This window comes from Botrytis deweyae (genome assembly GCF_014898535.1).
Source record: "Botrytis deweyae strain B1 chromosome Unknown BDEW_004, whole genome shotgun sequence".
Classification (NCBI taxonomy): domain Eukaryota; kingdom Fungi; phylum Ascomycota; class Leotiomycetes; order Helotiales; family Sclerotiniaceae; genus Botrytis; species Botrytis deweyae.
The window spans coordinates 599,244-615,638 of record NW_024066211.1 but is presented as its reverse complement, the minus strand read 5'-3'; the positions used below and the strand labels follow the sequence as shown (position 1 = coordinate 615,638).

The following is a 16,395-nucleotide window of genomic DNA, read 5'->3' as shown; positions in this document are numbered from 1 at the left end:
CAACCCTGTGTGATCATGAGCTTGTGATTATTCACCCAGTATTCAGAACACAACGAAGAGCAGCTTGCTCAAATTATACGCCAATAACTTCCGCGGACATGCGATGATGTGGATGAAAATTCCAGTGGCATTGGACAGCCATGTACTGGCCGATTGGAGCGCCTCGAATATACGCAGCAAGCAGCAGCGCCGCATCTAAAGATCATATTATTCAGACGGACGATGACGCGGAGTCTCGGGAACCTACAGAAGGCAGCGGATCTCTGCTAAATGTGCCGAACGATGAAACCGAGGAGAATGCTGATGATGATCAAGAGTTTACTTCTGGTTTATCGACCCCCATAACACCTATCACACCGGGTATAAAGCCAGTCGAACACGACACTCACACTCGACCTTCGAACAGATCATCCCTTACCGATGCATCTTATTTCCCTAGTAGTCGACCAGAAAACGATCCGCTGCTGGCATTGAGAATATCCCGAAGTGGCCATCTTTTCGCGGCTATAACATCCACCACCCTTACAATATGGCAGACAAAGGTATTTGCATTCCGAAATCTTCAAAGCTTGGAGCCGAGTTTTGCTAACTTATTCACATAGCCTACTGCCATATTGGCCGTTGTGGTTCGATCCCATAAATCTCTTGCTACATACGGATCGAATATTTCCCTTCTTCTCAGACCCGATTCCATGATATTCGTCGTTCAGACAACAAATGGGTTTCTAATAACTTACACTTTAGCCACTGATCCCGAATCCAGAGTCTTCAAGCCACACTTTGACAGTCACACAAATCGCAGACAAAGTAATTTCAGTGGTCATAGGAGCCAGGGTGGAGATAGAATTCTTTGGGGGCCAGGGGAAGGAGGTGGTGTCAGAGACGTGAGCGTAAAGTTTCGTATGGTCATCAAGGTTGATGCAGGTATCGGCAATGCTTTAGCATTAGATGATGAATTAGTCGTCGCAACAAAGAAGCCAGGGGCAGTACAGTGTATCAGATGGACTCCAGACAGTACAGGCAACCAAACAAGCACAGAAATTTTTAGCCGGATGGAATGGATAGCCAAGAAAGCCAGTGTAACCGAAATGGTGTATGATAGACCGATGAATTTGTCTACTTGGATCACTAGTGATGGTCGGGCGTATGCAGTGCAGCGTCATACCCGGCACAAAGATTCAGACGGGCACCGGAAATTGTTCAGAGGCTATTGCTTTCATATACCTACAAGTGAAGACAACAATGCAATCAGATCAGCTATCAATGCCAGGTTCTCCCTAATCGCCGTTGGTTGTAATGATGGAACCATACAAGTCTTCACCGCTAAGGATTATGTCGGCAATGTACCGCCTTCACACACTCATCGTCTGTCAGTTTCCCGACAATCCTCTGGTCAATTGACTTGTCTCAGCTATTCTCCCGACGGATATAGCCTTTTCGCAGGATATGAAAACGGTTGGGCAATGTGGAGTGTGTTTGGCAAACCAGGAGCAAATAGTTTTGGATCAGACAGAAGGATATGCGAAGAAAACAATGAAGGCTGGCTGGTTGGTGTTAAAGAGGCTGTATGGGTTGGTGGCGGGACCGAGATCCTTCTGATTAGCCAGCGAGACAATCGACTCTGGACTTTAGAGATGGCGCGTAGTGCTATTACTGGATGCTATGCCTCTGCAAATATATCTCGCACTTTACTCCAAACTACCTCGAATATAATGGTTTATCGAGGTTATGATATGCCTGACCTTACCACTATATCGGCAGAATCGTCTTTGTGGCACAATGCTCAGATACCTTCCAGTTATCTTGTGGATCAATGGCCCATTCGTTGTTCTGTCATATCGTCGGATGGCAGATACGTCGCAGTAGCAGGCCGGCGTGGACTTGCACATTACAGTGTTAACAGTGGTCGATGGAAGACATTTGTCAATGAAAATATGGAGAACGAATTTCAGGTACGAGGAGGTATGTGTTGGCACCAACACATATTAGTTGCTGCTGTAGAAGCTGGAGATTCTTTCGAGTTGCGTTTATTCTCACGTGAGGCTCCCCTCGATAATACCGCTATGTTACATGTTGAGTACTTGCCAGCGCCGGTGGTTCTAATTGCTCCTTCTGGGGAAGACTCTCTACTCGTTTATACGTATGACAATTTACTGTATCACTACATCTTTGCCACAACAAATGGCGTAGTGAAGCTTGTGCAAGTTGGGCAGATAGCGTTTCATGGTATCGTCAGATCCCCAGCTAGAGTAAGAGGCCTAAGCTGGATTTTACCGGATGAACAGATACTAGAAGGAGACCCGTCACAAGACGTGGCTGTTGCAACTGTGCTATTCTTGGTTGATGGCAAACTTGTATTATTACAACCATCACTCAACGATGAACGCAAACTCAAATACGATATGAGAGTTATTGCACAAAATATCGAATTCTATGCCCTTATGAGAGATCAACCATTAGCGAATCCGCCCAGAAATACTGCGTCCACCGAGGAATTGGGAGACCATGGGCAAGGCAATGGATTGCGAGATGCGCTTTGGTTCTTTGAAGGCAATGAATTGAAAGTATGGCCTGAGGTTCAGGACGTCCTCCGCTCTGCCCCGTCTGAATTGGGTCGCGAACTTCCCTCCACGGTATCCATACCTATTGATTTCTATCCTTTGTCGGTTTTACTAGGTAAAGGTATCCTTCTAGGGCTTGAATCTGATCTGGTTCAGCGTCGTGATGTGAATTTTGCTTTTTTCAAATTCACAATCAGGGTATGTAATGAGCATTAGTTCAATATTGAATTCACGCTAACGTATATTCTAGACTCATTTATTTATCCCGCAAGTCCTGCGCTTCCATTTATCTCGATTCGATTCTTCTGCAGCTTTACATCTAGCTCATCAGTATCAAGGTCTTGAATACTTTGCGCACTCACTTGAAATTCTATTACATAATGTCCTCGATGAAGAAGTAGATACGCCACCGTCACCTGAAGCAGCTTTACTGCCAGGTGTGCTATCATTTTTATCCTCGTTCCCTCAATACTTGGATATCGTTGTACAGTGTACTCGTAAAACGGAAGTGAGGTCATGGCGGACACTATTTACCTATTTACCACCGCCACAAGAACTATTCGAGGAATCGTTGCAACGAGGATCTTTGAAGACGGCGGGCGGATACTTGCTGATCCTTCATACTTTCGAAGAATTGAGTTCAAGCTCAGAACAACTTGTTCGTTTGCTTTCTCGTGCGAAAGACGAAGAGGATTGGGAATTGTGCAAAGAACTTGCACGGTTTCTAACGGCTCTTGACGAAACTGGAGCTACATTGATGGAGGCATTGGAAATGGTCAGCCTTAGAAGCCCTAATACCGACCGAGAAGCGACGAGTTTTATGTTTGAAGGTACAAAATTAAAGGTTCCTCGTCCAATTAAAGAATCCAACGTTAACGGAAACGACGGCAATGGTGAATCCAGTCCTGGGATGTCTCAAGGGAGTAGTGAGGCGGACTATTTTACCTCCCGCCACTAGGTCACTAGTGAGTAAGTTTTGGTGACTTGCAATCCCAAAGTCAAGCGGAAGGCGTCTAGGCAGGGCGCGCAATTGAATAAAATAATGAATGCCATGGGTAACACGACTTAATGTCTCCCGGGAATTCAAATTCAGAATACCGTAGCAGAAGGATACATGATAATTACAAGTTTATCTAACCATATCGCTAATATGAATGCTGTGCATGTAGCTTGTAATAGTGACCATAAGGGTATCGTCGAATGGCACGATCTTCGCAGTGACAAAAGTAATCTTTATTGTAGTAACAATTAAATCGCAATATTCGTAACTGATATATCGAATACTTATCTCAGTACATAGAAGAAGTAGGTAATTAAAGTTGGTAATGCTCGTTTGAAGAGAAGAGCCATACATACTTATTAAGACTCACGTTGTAGCGAGCATGCTAGCTCCGCTAGCGCTTTCCCTCGATAAGAGCTACCTTGAAGCTTGAATCAACAAATCAACATAACCAACAACCACGAAATCACGAAGACATAACACACACTCGCTCCATAAAGTCGATTTGATACCCCGAGGAGCTGAGTAGTAAGTTCATCATGTCTCTTGACCCACCCACTTACCTTTATTCGTTGATGAACAACATTCGCCAACGACCAATACCCTGGGATGGCGCTGTACGAGCTGGCACAATTACCGATGATCAACTGAGTAAGATTCGAGCTGTTGATAAAGTAAGAAAGGAGCAAAGGAAGGAAATTGTAGAGAAAGATCCAAATGCGTATAGAAAGCTGTTTGTTGGTTCGGAGGGAGAATCGAGCGTTTTAGAATCTGCGACGAGAGCAAAGCGCCCAGATGTTGTTCAGTATATCTTAGTCTTGTTGGGCGATTTACTTGATGGTACATATCTGCCACTCCATACGTTATCCGTCCGGATACTGATAGAAATTGAATAGGCATTCCGACGTTATCAAAGACTCTTTCGGAACACGACGATCCATACAAACCCTTCCTCCCACTACTGAATCAATCCGCTGAACTCGAAAGCCCCATACCACTACTCACCTCTACGGTTCTTACGAGCATAATTTCAGGATCCAAGGATGCATCTCAAAATGCCTTGGAAGCAATGCCAAAATTGCTGCATTACTTGTCGACACTGGCAAAGAGCTCGGACGGTGGTTTACAAGATATAGCAGTTTTACAATACTCGTCATTGTTACAAGGCAAAAAGTCAAGAGAATTGTTTTGGAGCCAGAGGTCAGAGACAATTGAACCCTTAGTTACCATCCTTAAATCAGCTGCAGGCGTTTCCAATGGCGACTCTGCATCGACACTGTGGAGTGGGGCTGCAAGTATCAGAAGTGGACCAGAGGGAACTTTGGGCGGCGGCGTTGGACTGCAGTTACTTTACCATGTACTACTGGTTCTGTGGCAGTTGAGCTTCGAGGGTGCTGCAATTGGAGAGGGGCTTGAGGAGTAAGTCTTGTCTATTTGAGAGGCACGCAATGACAAACAACTAACCAATCCATAGCGAGTATGATATCATTCCACTTTATACGCAACTTTTGAGACTATCACCAAAGGAGAAGACAACCCGTTTGTTAGTATCGTCCCTGTACAACCTTCTCGCTTCGAATCAAAGTTCATTACTCCCCGTAGCGGTATTCGCTCGCCTTCCAGCTCTCTTACAAAATCTGAATGGACGCCATCTTACAGACGAGGATCTTTTGGATGATCTCAAGAAACTGAGCGAAATGTTAGAAGAGCATACAAAGACTCAAACTACTTTCGATGAGTATGCTGCAGAAGTTCATTCGGGTCATCTCCGCTGGTCACCACCCCATCGAAACCAGATATTCTGGGCCGAGAACGCTCGCAAAATTCTCGATTATGAGCAAGGTGAGTTGTGTAAGAAGCTGGCAGAGATTATGAGTAAGCCTTGGGAGAATGACAAGCAAGTTCTTGCCATTGCATGCAATGATGTAGGGTACTTGGTCAAAGAGGTTCCGGAAAAGAGATCCCAATTGGAGAGGTTGGGCCTCAAGACTAGAGTTATGGAATTGATGACGGAGCCCGACGAGACAGTGAGATGGGAGAGTTTGAATGCTCTTTCTGGATGGTTGAGATACAGCTTTGAGACGAAGTAAAGGATTGTGGTGATATTGTGATTATAGTTAGGGAGTTGTATGATTGAGAGGCCAAAAGCCTCACGACGGAAGCTGCATATTCTACCGTTTACAAGATGTCAAATTCCCAGCGATTATTGATTTTGTCGATGCGCAGATGTTCAATTAGTGTAGAAACAATGATGATTTTTCTTATCCGATTTATAAAGATATTTACGTTATGATGTGTATGCCTGGAATATATACATTTCATAGGTCCTTATCACATTATCACACTAGATTCCCCCACTAGTAAGCCGAAATCGGGCTGGGCTTTATCCTTAAGCCGATTGTCAACAAAAGCCTCCATACCTTTCAACCATATAACTTTTTGATAAGTAGTAATTGATTCATAATGAGACGATTCAAAGCTGTAGCAAGCATCTATGATGCTGCCTTGATCAACCGCACAGTCCCAGGACGCTCTCGTCAGCTTTCGACAGCTCTCCAACGAGAGACCTATGCAGCGACTTCCCCCTCATCATTCAATACTGCTGCTCGATTTCCTATATCTGCCATAACGACAAGAAAGCAGAAGTCAATTCGCCATGCCTCGTCTGCTTCTTCATCTACTGAACTTCGCAAAACCCCTCTCTACGACCTGCACATTTCCAATGGTGGAAAGATGGTTCCTTTTGGTGGTTTCTACATGCCAGTTCAATACTCTGGACTCTCGGTGAGCGCCTCTCATCATTTCACGAGAGAGCATGCCAGTCTTTTCGATGTGAGCCATATGGTTCAACATCGGTTTGAGGGACCAGGTGCAACTGCTTTTTTGCAGAGGATCACACCGGCTAGTATCGCAAATTTGGCTTTGCATCAGGGAGGGTTGAGTTGTTTATTGCATCCTGGAACTGGAGGGATTGTGGACGATACAATTATCACGAGGTTAGGACCGGAACTATTCTATGTTGTTACAAATGCAGGCTGTAGAGAGAAGGATTTAAAATACCTAGGGGAGGAATTAGAGGCGTTCACCAAGGAAGGAGGAGAGAAGGTCGGATGGGAGGTGCTCGATGGTTGGGGATTAATTGCGCTGCAAGGGCCAAAGAGTGAGGAAATATTGAAGGAACTTTTGGCAGAGGAGATGAAGGAGGGAGGGTTCGAAAATTTCTTGTTTGGACAGTCGAGGTTCATAAAGATTCGTTTGGCTGATGGGTCGATTTCTGGGAATTTGTTGGTTAGTAGGGGTGGTTATACGGGAGAAGATGGATTCGAGATATCAATACCAGAGAGCGAGACGGTGATGGTCACCGAATCTTTATTGAAGAGCGCTGGGGAGACAAGACTGCAATTGGCGGGGTTGGGTGCGAGAGATAGTTTGAGATTGGAGGCTGGTATGTGTTTATATGGGCATGATCTAGACGATACAACGACGCCAGTAGAAGCAGCTCTCGGTTGGGTAGTAGGAAAGGAGAGAAGAACGGAAGGAGGCTTCCACGGCGCCGAAATCATTCTCAAGCAACTTACTCCGAAAAGTAAAGGTGGAAGTGGAGTAGAAAGAAGAAGAATTGGCCTAATAGTCGAAGGGGCACCTGCTCGTGAAGGCGCAGATATCGTTAACGATAAGGGAGAGAAAATCGGAAATATCACAAGTGGATGTCCGAGTCCAACATTAGGCAAGAATATCGCGATGGGGTACATTAAAGATGGGTTCCATAAGGCAGGCACTGATGTAGGTGTGGTGGTTAGAGGCAAGGAAAGAAAGGCAAAGATTACCAAGATGCCGTTTGTGCCATCGAAGTATTGGAAGGGGACTAGTGGGACAGCTCCTGCTTAATGGGCCGGCTGGAGCTGGTACAAATATTGGAGGGATGAAGGGAGCAAGGGGAAATTCAACATTGTGCAACTGGGACTATGGAATGGGATGGAAACAGGCGTTTAGAGCAGAGCATACCAGCATATAAGCATCATCAACGATGCGCTTCAACGAAAGCTATGGAGTTAAATGAATAAGATGAAATTTATGAGTTTATGTTACAAGACTACTGATTTACAAATTTGTGGCTGGTAGATGCGCACATGCGTGAGTCTCTTTTTCTCATTGACGGTGTCTTGATGACCTTCTGGAATAGTTGTCCTGATGCTACGGCTGGGTGTATACATGGCCATGATTCCACATGCCAACATGTACCTGGCCCCTCGGGTACAAACTTTAGGGCCAACGTAGAAACCTTACTTCACATGTCTCCTTAAACAATATTCGTCCCTACGTAGGTGCCAGTGATGGTGTTTGGATAAGCGAAAATATTGGCGAACTGACTAAAGTTATGATAAACATCTTTTTCGGATTACTACCCGATTCACCAAATACTGAATCAAGACTTTCCTTGAAAATCCACCCTCTTCAAAGCTAAACTCGATCGGACACTCTGGAATAGGATGCGGAGCAGCAGCACACTATATTTAGGTGCTCTTGTCTTCCGCCATCATGGAACAAATCACATCTTACGCCTTGCGTTGACAGCGGGCCCATATTTTGTCTATCAGATATCAGATCCCCACTTTCTACGAGAAACATCTGCTACTATAAGTACATTTTTCCTCCTTCTTTGTTAATACTGAAATAGACGACTTCAATCATTACAACTGTATGGGAGAATTGAACAAAGCAGGAGCCGAGAAACGCGATGAGAAGAAAGTCACGATCAAGTGGTTGAGAGATTGCATCTGCTAAAGAGATATCTTCGGAGAGTACAATTACGACAATACGAATATCTCTAGAGCCACTGGGGTGAAATTGAAAGCTTAGTGGCCAGTGCTGCTGGGCATATACTGTGCGAATGGCTCGTTCAAGAGTTGACCACTTATACAAGAATTTGGGCTACCCATTGTCAGAATCTCGTCAACGAATCGACACGGTGGAAAAATGCCAGTGCAGCTGGAAGCGGGGACCTTCACGAGGTATTATATGCTACATAGAATACCACGAAGCAAATCGACAAGAATACTGGAGCAGATATCAACTTCGTTCGTATCCCTGCTACTACTCGTGCCACTTGAATTCCCTTGCCAGGCATGGAGGTATGCTAGTTACGAAACTTACCCCATAACACTTCATTTGAGACCTAGTTCAATGTTGATCACCAAATACACTCCCAGGCTTGATGCCGGTTTGAATGTGGAGAAAAAAGGTACATTGCGCCCATGGTCCTTTCAAAGTCGGGTCTTTAGAATGCATCGTGGATGGCAATCCAAGTAACTTCAGAATTGTGGCTACTCATTGCCGTGGATAATATGGCATATGCTGTGCTAGAATTATACGGGGGGTTCGGTGGCATCAATGAGCTTGGTAAGAGAAGGCCTTGGATACAGCAACTGGTGGAGTGGGACTGTTCTATATGACCATAAGGGATCTCAATATCGTTGTCGTTCTTACCGAGAATTCCCGTCATCCTGCGTGTTACACTCCGCAGTTTATCGAAGAGCCAAGCGGTACCCTCAAACTAGCAATATGGGGACTCCAGATGTGCTAACTGCGTTGTCCGAGAGTATTCTGGACACCTGTAACGTTTAAAGCACTCTCAAGATATTGTCAACAGGGTCAGGGCAACCAATCCAGATATCTGATCATACTCTTGGCATAACGTGTCTGGGGAAGTTCCACATAGACATCTTACTAAATACTTTCTTTGATGGGGCCTAGAATATCGTCTGCGGCGAGTCAAGTGCGTTGTAAATCGCTAAATCTCAATGTTCGACTCTCTATTCCTTGAATAGACGACCATGCCGCACAGAATGCTGGAAATGGTAAGTCCTTCCTTCGTATTCCGGGGTAAGTGGGCCACTGGCTTCGACCAAGCACCAAATTTGTAGTCTGGTGACATTCCAGTGAGGAAGCTGCGAATGTGTCAGAATTGGCAGGTTTAATGCGGTCTTGGGCGAGTGGGCCATACAGTCAGCCGAGATTCGAGAACAATCAGCTTGTGAAGAGAGAAGCGACCCTGCAGACGGGAGTGCTTTTTGGGTGCGGATCATTGCATACAGGGAAGTGCTTCCTAGAGAGCAATATACGAGAGAAAGCTGCGACTGCGGTGAGCGAACGCGGAGCGCTTCCGGCCTTTTGGGAGTCTGATTGACCGTCTTTTCGTGAACATTTTCAGGAGATTCGAGAGCTGATTACTGCCCCCATTGATTAAAAGAGATGCATTGCGCTGGTGTCAATTCGGTGTTCGAAGTGTCTCAAACAAATCATATAAATAACATCTATGTTACGATATAATCAGGAATAAATTACAAGTCTAATTGATTGATATTGATGATTCAAGAGCAGATAAATAGACAATCCAAAAAGTCGGGTATTCCGATGTCGTTCATTTGCAATACTAGTGGCAAATATAGTTTGCCAACTTGCGTCAAGTTACGTAATTTGCAAAATCTTTTTCGAAGTCACCTCTGCACACACTAGCCATCTTTTTTCTTGTCCGATCAAGGGACCCGGATTGCAAAAGGGGGTAGACACATTGGTTAGAGCCATTACAAGCGAAATTCAGTTGCCAAAGTACTCAACACTGGGAAATATGTACCTAAGTTTGCAAATATTGAAGGTATTTTGCTCCATGATTCTTCATTTTTTCATGCCTGCAAGAAGGGTCCAATCCAATGTGCCCCCATATGGTGTATCAAAGAGTTAAATGCCGATTGCAGGATCTACCATGCGCCGACTTCCGTCAATTGAGAGATGGATGCTAAAATATTTCTTCAAGTTTGTTGTAACGCATTCCCCACACTTTCTATTGGACCTCCGTTCTCGGCGAGGTACCCTGCTAGAATATTCGGGATTGCCTTGAGCAAATAGCGCCGTGGCGGGGAAAAGGAAGGACTTTCGAGTCGTGCATGAGCGGCCCCAGATTAGAAGTCTGCACCAAGTCTTCTTAAAGTTCTTTTGCATCTGCCAATGCTCGCTTGGCCTCGCTAATTCAGGAGTCTTTACTTCTTTGGATTTAGTCATAGTACGATCTAGATCCACTTTATTGATATTGTGAATAATAGCGCGCTCCATTTAATTATAGTATGTCACTAACATTTCCACATTTTCACAACAACTCGATGTTAAATCAAAGTCAAGCCAATTGGTAATTGGATAGAGCTTGGAATTCCATCTGATCCGAGCTTACATAAGCCCATCTGCGCACTCAATGCTTCAGATCCATTATATAATCCGCCTAGAAAATGACATATTTTTGAAAAAGACTTCTCTTCCCATTCAACAACCATCTACGTCTTAATTCTCACGATTTGCAACTTGTCTTATTTTGCAAACAGAGCTCTGGAACACGGGAGCAATGGCCGACCAATTTCAATTCTCACGCCAGGCTGAACAGGGCGACTACGACAACAAAAGCCAAAAAAGTGAAGCAAATAATGATGTGACTCATGACGCAGTCTTTGGTGAGATTAATGAAGATGGACCAAATTATCGAGGTGTATGTACAGAATTACCTACGAAAGTGTATGGTTGCTAATTATCTTCAGGTTGGCGCTTTGGGTTCGACTGCCCTCATGCTCAAGACCAACTTAGGTCTTGGTGTTCTGTCAATTCCAGCTGTTTTTGACACGTTGGGGATGATTCCCGGTATCATATGTGTCCTCACCATGGCTACGATCACGGGATGGTCACAGTACATGATTGGAGTGTTCAAGAGAAGACATCCAGAAGTGTACGGTATTGAAGATGTTGCTGGTATCATTTATGGAAATGTTGCTCGTGAGATCGTTGGTGCTGCATTCTTTCTTTGTGAGTAGCCCCGTTTGGTTGTATGGATGAGCTTGATTCTGACCAGTTCATCTAGTCTGGGTTTTCGTCTCTGCATCTGGTATGCTCAGTGTTTCAATCGCCTTGAATGCGTTATCGACTCATGCTACTTGCACTGCTGTGTTTGTGGTTGTCGCTGCTATCATTGCCTTCATTTTCTCCAGCATCCAAACCCTAGGCAAGATCACCTGGCTTGCATGGATTGGTGTAGCTGGTATTATCACTGCTAGTAAGTCAATCGGCCGTCATTGTGGGAAAACTCCCGACTAACACGTGCAAGTTCTTACCCTCACAATCGCTGTTGGCGTTCAAGGAAAACCAGCCGACGCTCCTGTTACAACAGGTCCTTACAAGTCCGACTTCAAGCTTTTCGGTTCTCCATCATTCACTGATGCTATCTCTGCTTGTGGCTCGCTTGTTTTCTCTTTCGCTGGAACTCCTGGTTACTTCAACATTCACTCTGAGATGCGCAATCCAAGGAGTTATACCCGCTCAGTGTATATCAGTCAAGGCTTCATCACGGCTATGTACATTGCAATCGGTATTGTCGTCTATTACTTCTGTGGTTCTTACGTCGCGTCACCTGCTCTCGGTTCCGCAGGTGATACAATGAAGAAAGTCTGTTACGGTCTTGCTCTTCCTGGTCTCTTGGTTAGCACCATCTTGCTTTCTCATGTAAGTACAGCGCTCATCTCTCATCTCTTCCTCTCTAACATCTCCCACAGCTTCCAGCAAAATTCCTCTTCCTTCGTCTCCTCCGTGGATCCAAGCATCTTACTGTCAACTCCATGACCCATTGGATGGTCTGGCTCGGCTGTACTTTCTGCGTCATTATCTGCGCCTATGTTATCGCAAGTGCAATTCCAATCTTCGGCGGTCTTATCTCCCTTATCGGTGCTCTTTTCGGAACTCTTTTCAACTTCCAACCATTTGGCATCATGTGGTTTTACGATAACTGGGGCCTCAGAAATACCCAAAGATCGCACTCGTGGATCTTCATGTGCTGTTGGAGCATTTTCGTCATTACCATCGGAACGTTTTTGATGGTTGCTGGTACCTATGGATCGATTGTTGCTATTATCGACTCCTATAGTGCAGCTGGAGGATCAAGTTCCTTCAGTTGTGCAGATAACTCGAATTCCGTCTAAGGTGGAAATGGAAGGAGGGGGGTAATAATATCAGACCAAGCATAAGTTTTGGTAATATCGAGCCGCGGAGTCCTGGATCAAACTTTCGACGAGAGGATCTCGAAGAAGGGATGAGATTTTCACGCCAAGTGCACCTGTCGCGCCGAATTGTCTTTGTGCCATACACATCTACCTTGACTTCATCAATTGAGGATTTCGAGTAGTGCCGCGAAAAGCATGAAGGATGACCAAATTAAGTCCACGCCGTCGTTCCTGAAACATTCAACTATATACCCGGAGTACGAAATTCGAGACCTAATGTATCCCGGTCATTCTTCACACGCACCACGCACCAGGCCACAAGTTATCGCGTGCGTTCCACCGGAACTCTTCACCAAAAGTCATATTTACAGTTGTTGAACTATAACTGTTTTGCTTTTGAACTACAATTATTATATGAGTTAGACTAGAAATGTCTATTATATTTTCGGGGGAAAAAATGCTTTTTGATAAAAGAATAGAAGGAATACAACAATGGTCTGGTATAACTAGAAGGTGCTAGTTACTGGTACAGCTAGCCCCCAAAATCAGGAGCAGGCACGCACAAGAGTTAAAGAAATAGAAGGAAGATCAAAAAGAGAGTGGGATACCAGGCGGACGGGCAAAAGTTTACAAAGGTCTGCAAAAGTCTACAAAAGTCACGCCGATTGGCGCATGTATTATGAATCTGATAGTCAAATAAATAATTTTAATCGTGTCTTTGATGTATGGTGGAAAGTTTTCTTTTCGGTTCTTTTCTGTTGGTTTGAGTGTATTGGGGATTCCAATTCGTTTGATTATTGTTTATATGGCTGCTGTGAAATGACTTCTGTGCTGGTTGTACTGCGCGCGCTTGTAGTCTGGGATTGTCAGAGAAGAACAAATTCTAAGCGTTCCCATCTTTGGGGTATTCAGGACCTAGAGTCCTTTCGAATATTGGGATTGTGTAAAATGTTCAAAGCGCTGTAGAGACTCAGATATGATTGCATGGTTGAATTGTTTTTAAAGTGATTCAATCTTGTCGGATCGTTGTCTCTTTTCGGATGTTCGTTTCATAATGAATTTGTTACTTCATTCCAAATGCATTTCTCAGCTCAAACATTCGCTTCATCGTGACTTGATAGAGCGATCTCAAGTAAAATCTATATTTAAGAGAAAGGGAGCTCTTGGGAAAATGGGATAATAGTGTGGTGTTCAATAAGTTACGTTGACCACATTAAACATGACAAGATGGATGCATTTTTGGAGTTGTGGAGATTGTATTCAAATCTATATTATGCTACAATAAACCTCTTTCATTTTGAACACCTTTTCTATACCCACGCCTGGTCCAAGTTTCCAAGAGTGTCCATTTATTTTCTTGCTTTGCGACACATGACCCCTATTTGTGTCTACGAATATAAAGAGAATATGGTAAGCTGATGTTCAGAGACGGGAAGATAATGGAGTAATACAGGCTGGAATACAACGTACCATGTCGATGGAATTCTTACAGCAATAAGCGACTTTGTTCATATCCTCACATGTGCTTCGGAATTCTTTGCGATTGGCTGGGAGTGGCAGCGAAACTGGGATGAAGTTAATATAGCTTTTCTTGACGTGGATGTTCAAAGGGTTAAAGTGGCAGATCACTTACGACGCTCGCATCCATCTTTGTACAATCTCCCGCCTAATTCACAGCATCGAGGCTTACGACGTGTAGCACATAGTTTACCGGGTGGAAGGGGTTTGTTGTCCTCTAAGTCATCTTGGACATCTAATGCAATATCTTCAGCGACTTCCGCAGCTTCTTCTTCGTATTCTTTTTCTGCTTCTATGCTTTCGGTAGCTGCATCTTCATCGTTGGATGAGCTGTCTAATGTTGTGATGTTCGTAGATGTAGTATCATTCCTAGTTACTATGGAATTTTGATGTCCATAAGTGGTGTCATTGAAGAGTTCACTGTCAACTGCAGTTTTATCGGCGAGTGTATTGTCAATATAAGCACCAGTGGCTGTGCTAACAGCAATGGTAATGACAGCAATGCATGAAAACTTCATAATGGCATTCTTTGATGGAACGCAAGAAAAATGTTAAGAAAATTGACATGTAACATGTGATGGAGAGAAGGATTTCCTTAGCAGAAGATAAGGTTGGATGCTAAAACAGTAGCAGGTGGATGATATTGCACATCGTACAACGGCCTTGCATACAAGCCATGACGAAATTAGCAGAGTGTTGATCTAGAGAGACCTTAAATCTAGTTCGATGGCACAAGGAAATTATAACCGCGCCCCCAGTTGACAATACGCCGGACACTTTATCGTTCGACTTTACCTGGTAGTTCCTACTTCGCTCGAAGTGTGGGAACCGAAGATCAACTCATATCCCCAACTACAGGGAAGAGTGTACAAACATACAAACGAGCAATTAGCTCGTGGTTGCTGGTTTCCCAGACTACCTTACTTTTGGTGTCTCCAAGCATCATTCTCATATCTCTCCGTTCTCTTTCAATCTGGATGATGACTTGCATGCTCCTCAGTGATAGGCAGTGATAAGTGGGTCACTAACCATCATGTCCTAGATACAATGATTAGGGACAATCAAGAATTTAAAGGATTTCTAGTTTTGAGATAATACAGAAGAGGAAAGAAGGAATGTAGTGCCGTACCGAGAATATTAGCGTTATCACGTGCCAACCCCGCCTTTTTGGAATTGATCTCGACAAACCTTGCGGAAAAGCTGCCAGGCCGACTCCAAGCGGAGTCCAAGCTGATCAAAGGCAAAAGGCCAATGTCATGATGTAATCGAACGATGGAACTTAATTCGTCATTATTGTACAGATCGAAATGTTATAGTATGGTCCATTGTTTACAGGTAGGTTGTCTCTCTTTCTGAAAATATTTCTCATTCATTGTTCATTCGCAAAGTAAACAATTCAAGTGTTTTATTATACCCAACCTTTCAATTTACTATACTCACCATGCCTTCCATTCGATGCCTCCATTCTGCTAGCCGCACAATGGCCTCCATCCGGACCATACAATGCCGACAACCGGCTTCTATTCGAGCCTTTTCTTCTACACCACTCCGAGCTGCGACTCAGGGCTATGGGGATGGAAAGGGCCACCCAATGGCTGAGAATCCTCAAGACCAAGGTGCCTCAAACAATACGAAGCATAATGCAGAGCATCCCGGTCCCGAGCCAGTATCTGAGGGACAAGGAACTGGTGCCGGCCCAACGAAAGGCGGTTCCGGTGGTCCAAAATCTCCTGAAGATGCATCAGCACAATCTGGAGGATCAAGATCGAAGGAAGCAAAGGAGACTGGATCCAGTCCTACAGGCGGTTCTATCAAGGAGAACGGAGGTAAGAATAAGAACCCAGAGGAGAAGAGCGTCAACGGAGCTTCGCCCAAGATTCATTCTGAAGACGAGCCGGGTGTGAAGAGTTCGAGCAAGCAAGCTGAGGTTGAGAAGCATAACAGGGAGTTCAAAAAGGGACATGACAGAGGCGCACAGAAGGCCTAAGGATTAGATTGATAGGAGCTTTGATATGGTGAGTTCGTGAAATTGATCACAGTTCATGTTTTGAAGCTAATGAATCATTTGTTGATAGGTCATGTAGGAGCAGATAAGAAGTTAATGCTATGTTATGTTTGGCGAAGATGTTTTCCTTTCAAGATTCTGTATAGATATTATTTCAAATCGAATTTCAATTTTATGTATTTCCCACATCAGACAGGAATATCATGTTTCGCAATATGGATGTGCCGGTACTAGCTTATTAGATGATGATTGGTGATTGAAATTATCATTAACATTCAA

At 44.2% G+C, this 16,395-nt stretch overlaps 6 protein-coding genes across 6 annotated transcripts; 5 read left to right on the top strand and 1 right to left on the bottom strand.

Annotated features, from left to right (window-relative positions):
• The first annotated feature begins 51 nt into the window (after window positions 1-51).
• EAE98_002192 (uncharacterized protein) lies at window positions 52-3,700 on the top strand. The gene is made up of 3 exons (XM_038949811.1): window positions 52-542; window positions 603-2,759; window positions 2,812-3,700. The coding sequence occupies exons 1-3, from the start codon at window positions 141-143 to the stop codon at window positions 3,517-3,519; spliced, it is 3,267 nt and encodes a 1,088-aa protein (XP_038813550.1). The 5' UTR covers window positions 52-140; the 3' UTR covers window positions 3,520-3,700.
• A 400-nt stretch (window positions 3,701-4,100) lies between these two features.
• EAE98_002191 (uncharacterized protein) lies at window positions 4,101-5,651 on the top strand (the record flags this gene model as incomplete). Its single annotated transcript, XM_038949810.1, has 3 exons — window positions 4,101-4,401; window positions 4,458-4,980; window positions 5,036-5,651. 3 exons carry the CDS (start codon window positions 4,101-4,103, stop codon window positions 5,649-5,651), a joined length of 1,440 nt encoding a protein of 479 aa, XP_038813549.1.
• Window positions 5,652-6,024: 373 nt separating this feature from the next.
• On the top strand, window positions 6,025-7,449 carry EAE98_002190 (uncharacterized protein; the record flags this gene model as incomplete). Its single annotated transcript, XM_038949809.1, has 1 exon — window positions 6,025-7,449. The coding sequence occupies one exon, from the start codon at window positions 6,025-6,027 to the stop codon at window positions 7,447-7,449; it is 1,425 nt and encodes a 474-aa protein (XP_038813548.1).
• Window positions 7,450-10,954: 3,505 nt separating this feature from the next.
• On the top strand, window positions 10,955-12,572 carry EAE98_002189 (uncharacterized protein; the record flags this gene model as incomplete). The annotated part of the gene is made up of 5 exons (XM_038949808.1): window positions 10,955-11,095; window positions 11,145-11,406; window positions 11,462-11,653; window positions 11,705-12,099; window positions 12,150-12,572. 5 exons carry the CDS (start codon window positions 10,955-10,957, stop codon window positions 12,570-12,572), a joined length of 1,413 nt encoding a protein of 470 aa, XP_038813547.1.
• A 1,370-nt stretch (window positions 12,573-13,942) lies between these two features.
• EAE98_002188 (uncharacterized protein) lies at window positions 13,943-14,629 on the bottom strand (the record flags this gene model as incomplete). The annotated part of the gene is made up of 3 exons (XM_038949807.1): window positions 13,943-13,981; window positions 14,064-14,158; window positions 14,227-14,629. 3 exons carry the CDS (start codon window positions 14,627-14,629, stop codon window positions 13,943-13,945), a joined length of 537 nt encoding a protein of 178 aa, XP_038813546.1.
• Window positions 14,630-15,552: 923 nt separating this feature from the next.
• On the top strand, window positions 15,553-16,098 carry EAE98_002187 (uncharacterized protein; the record flags this gene model as incomplete). The annotated part of the gene is made up of 1 exon (XM_038949806.1): window positions 15,553-16,098. The coding sequence occupies one exon, from the start codon at window positions 15,553-15,555 to the stop codon at window positions 16,096-16,098; it is 546 nt and encodes a 181-aa protein (XP_038813545.1).
• Window positions 16,099-16,395: the final 297 nt, after the last annotated feature.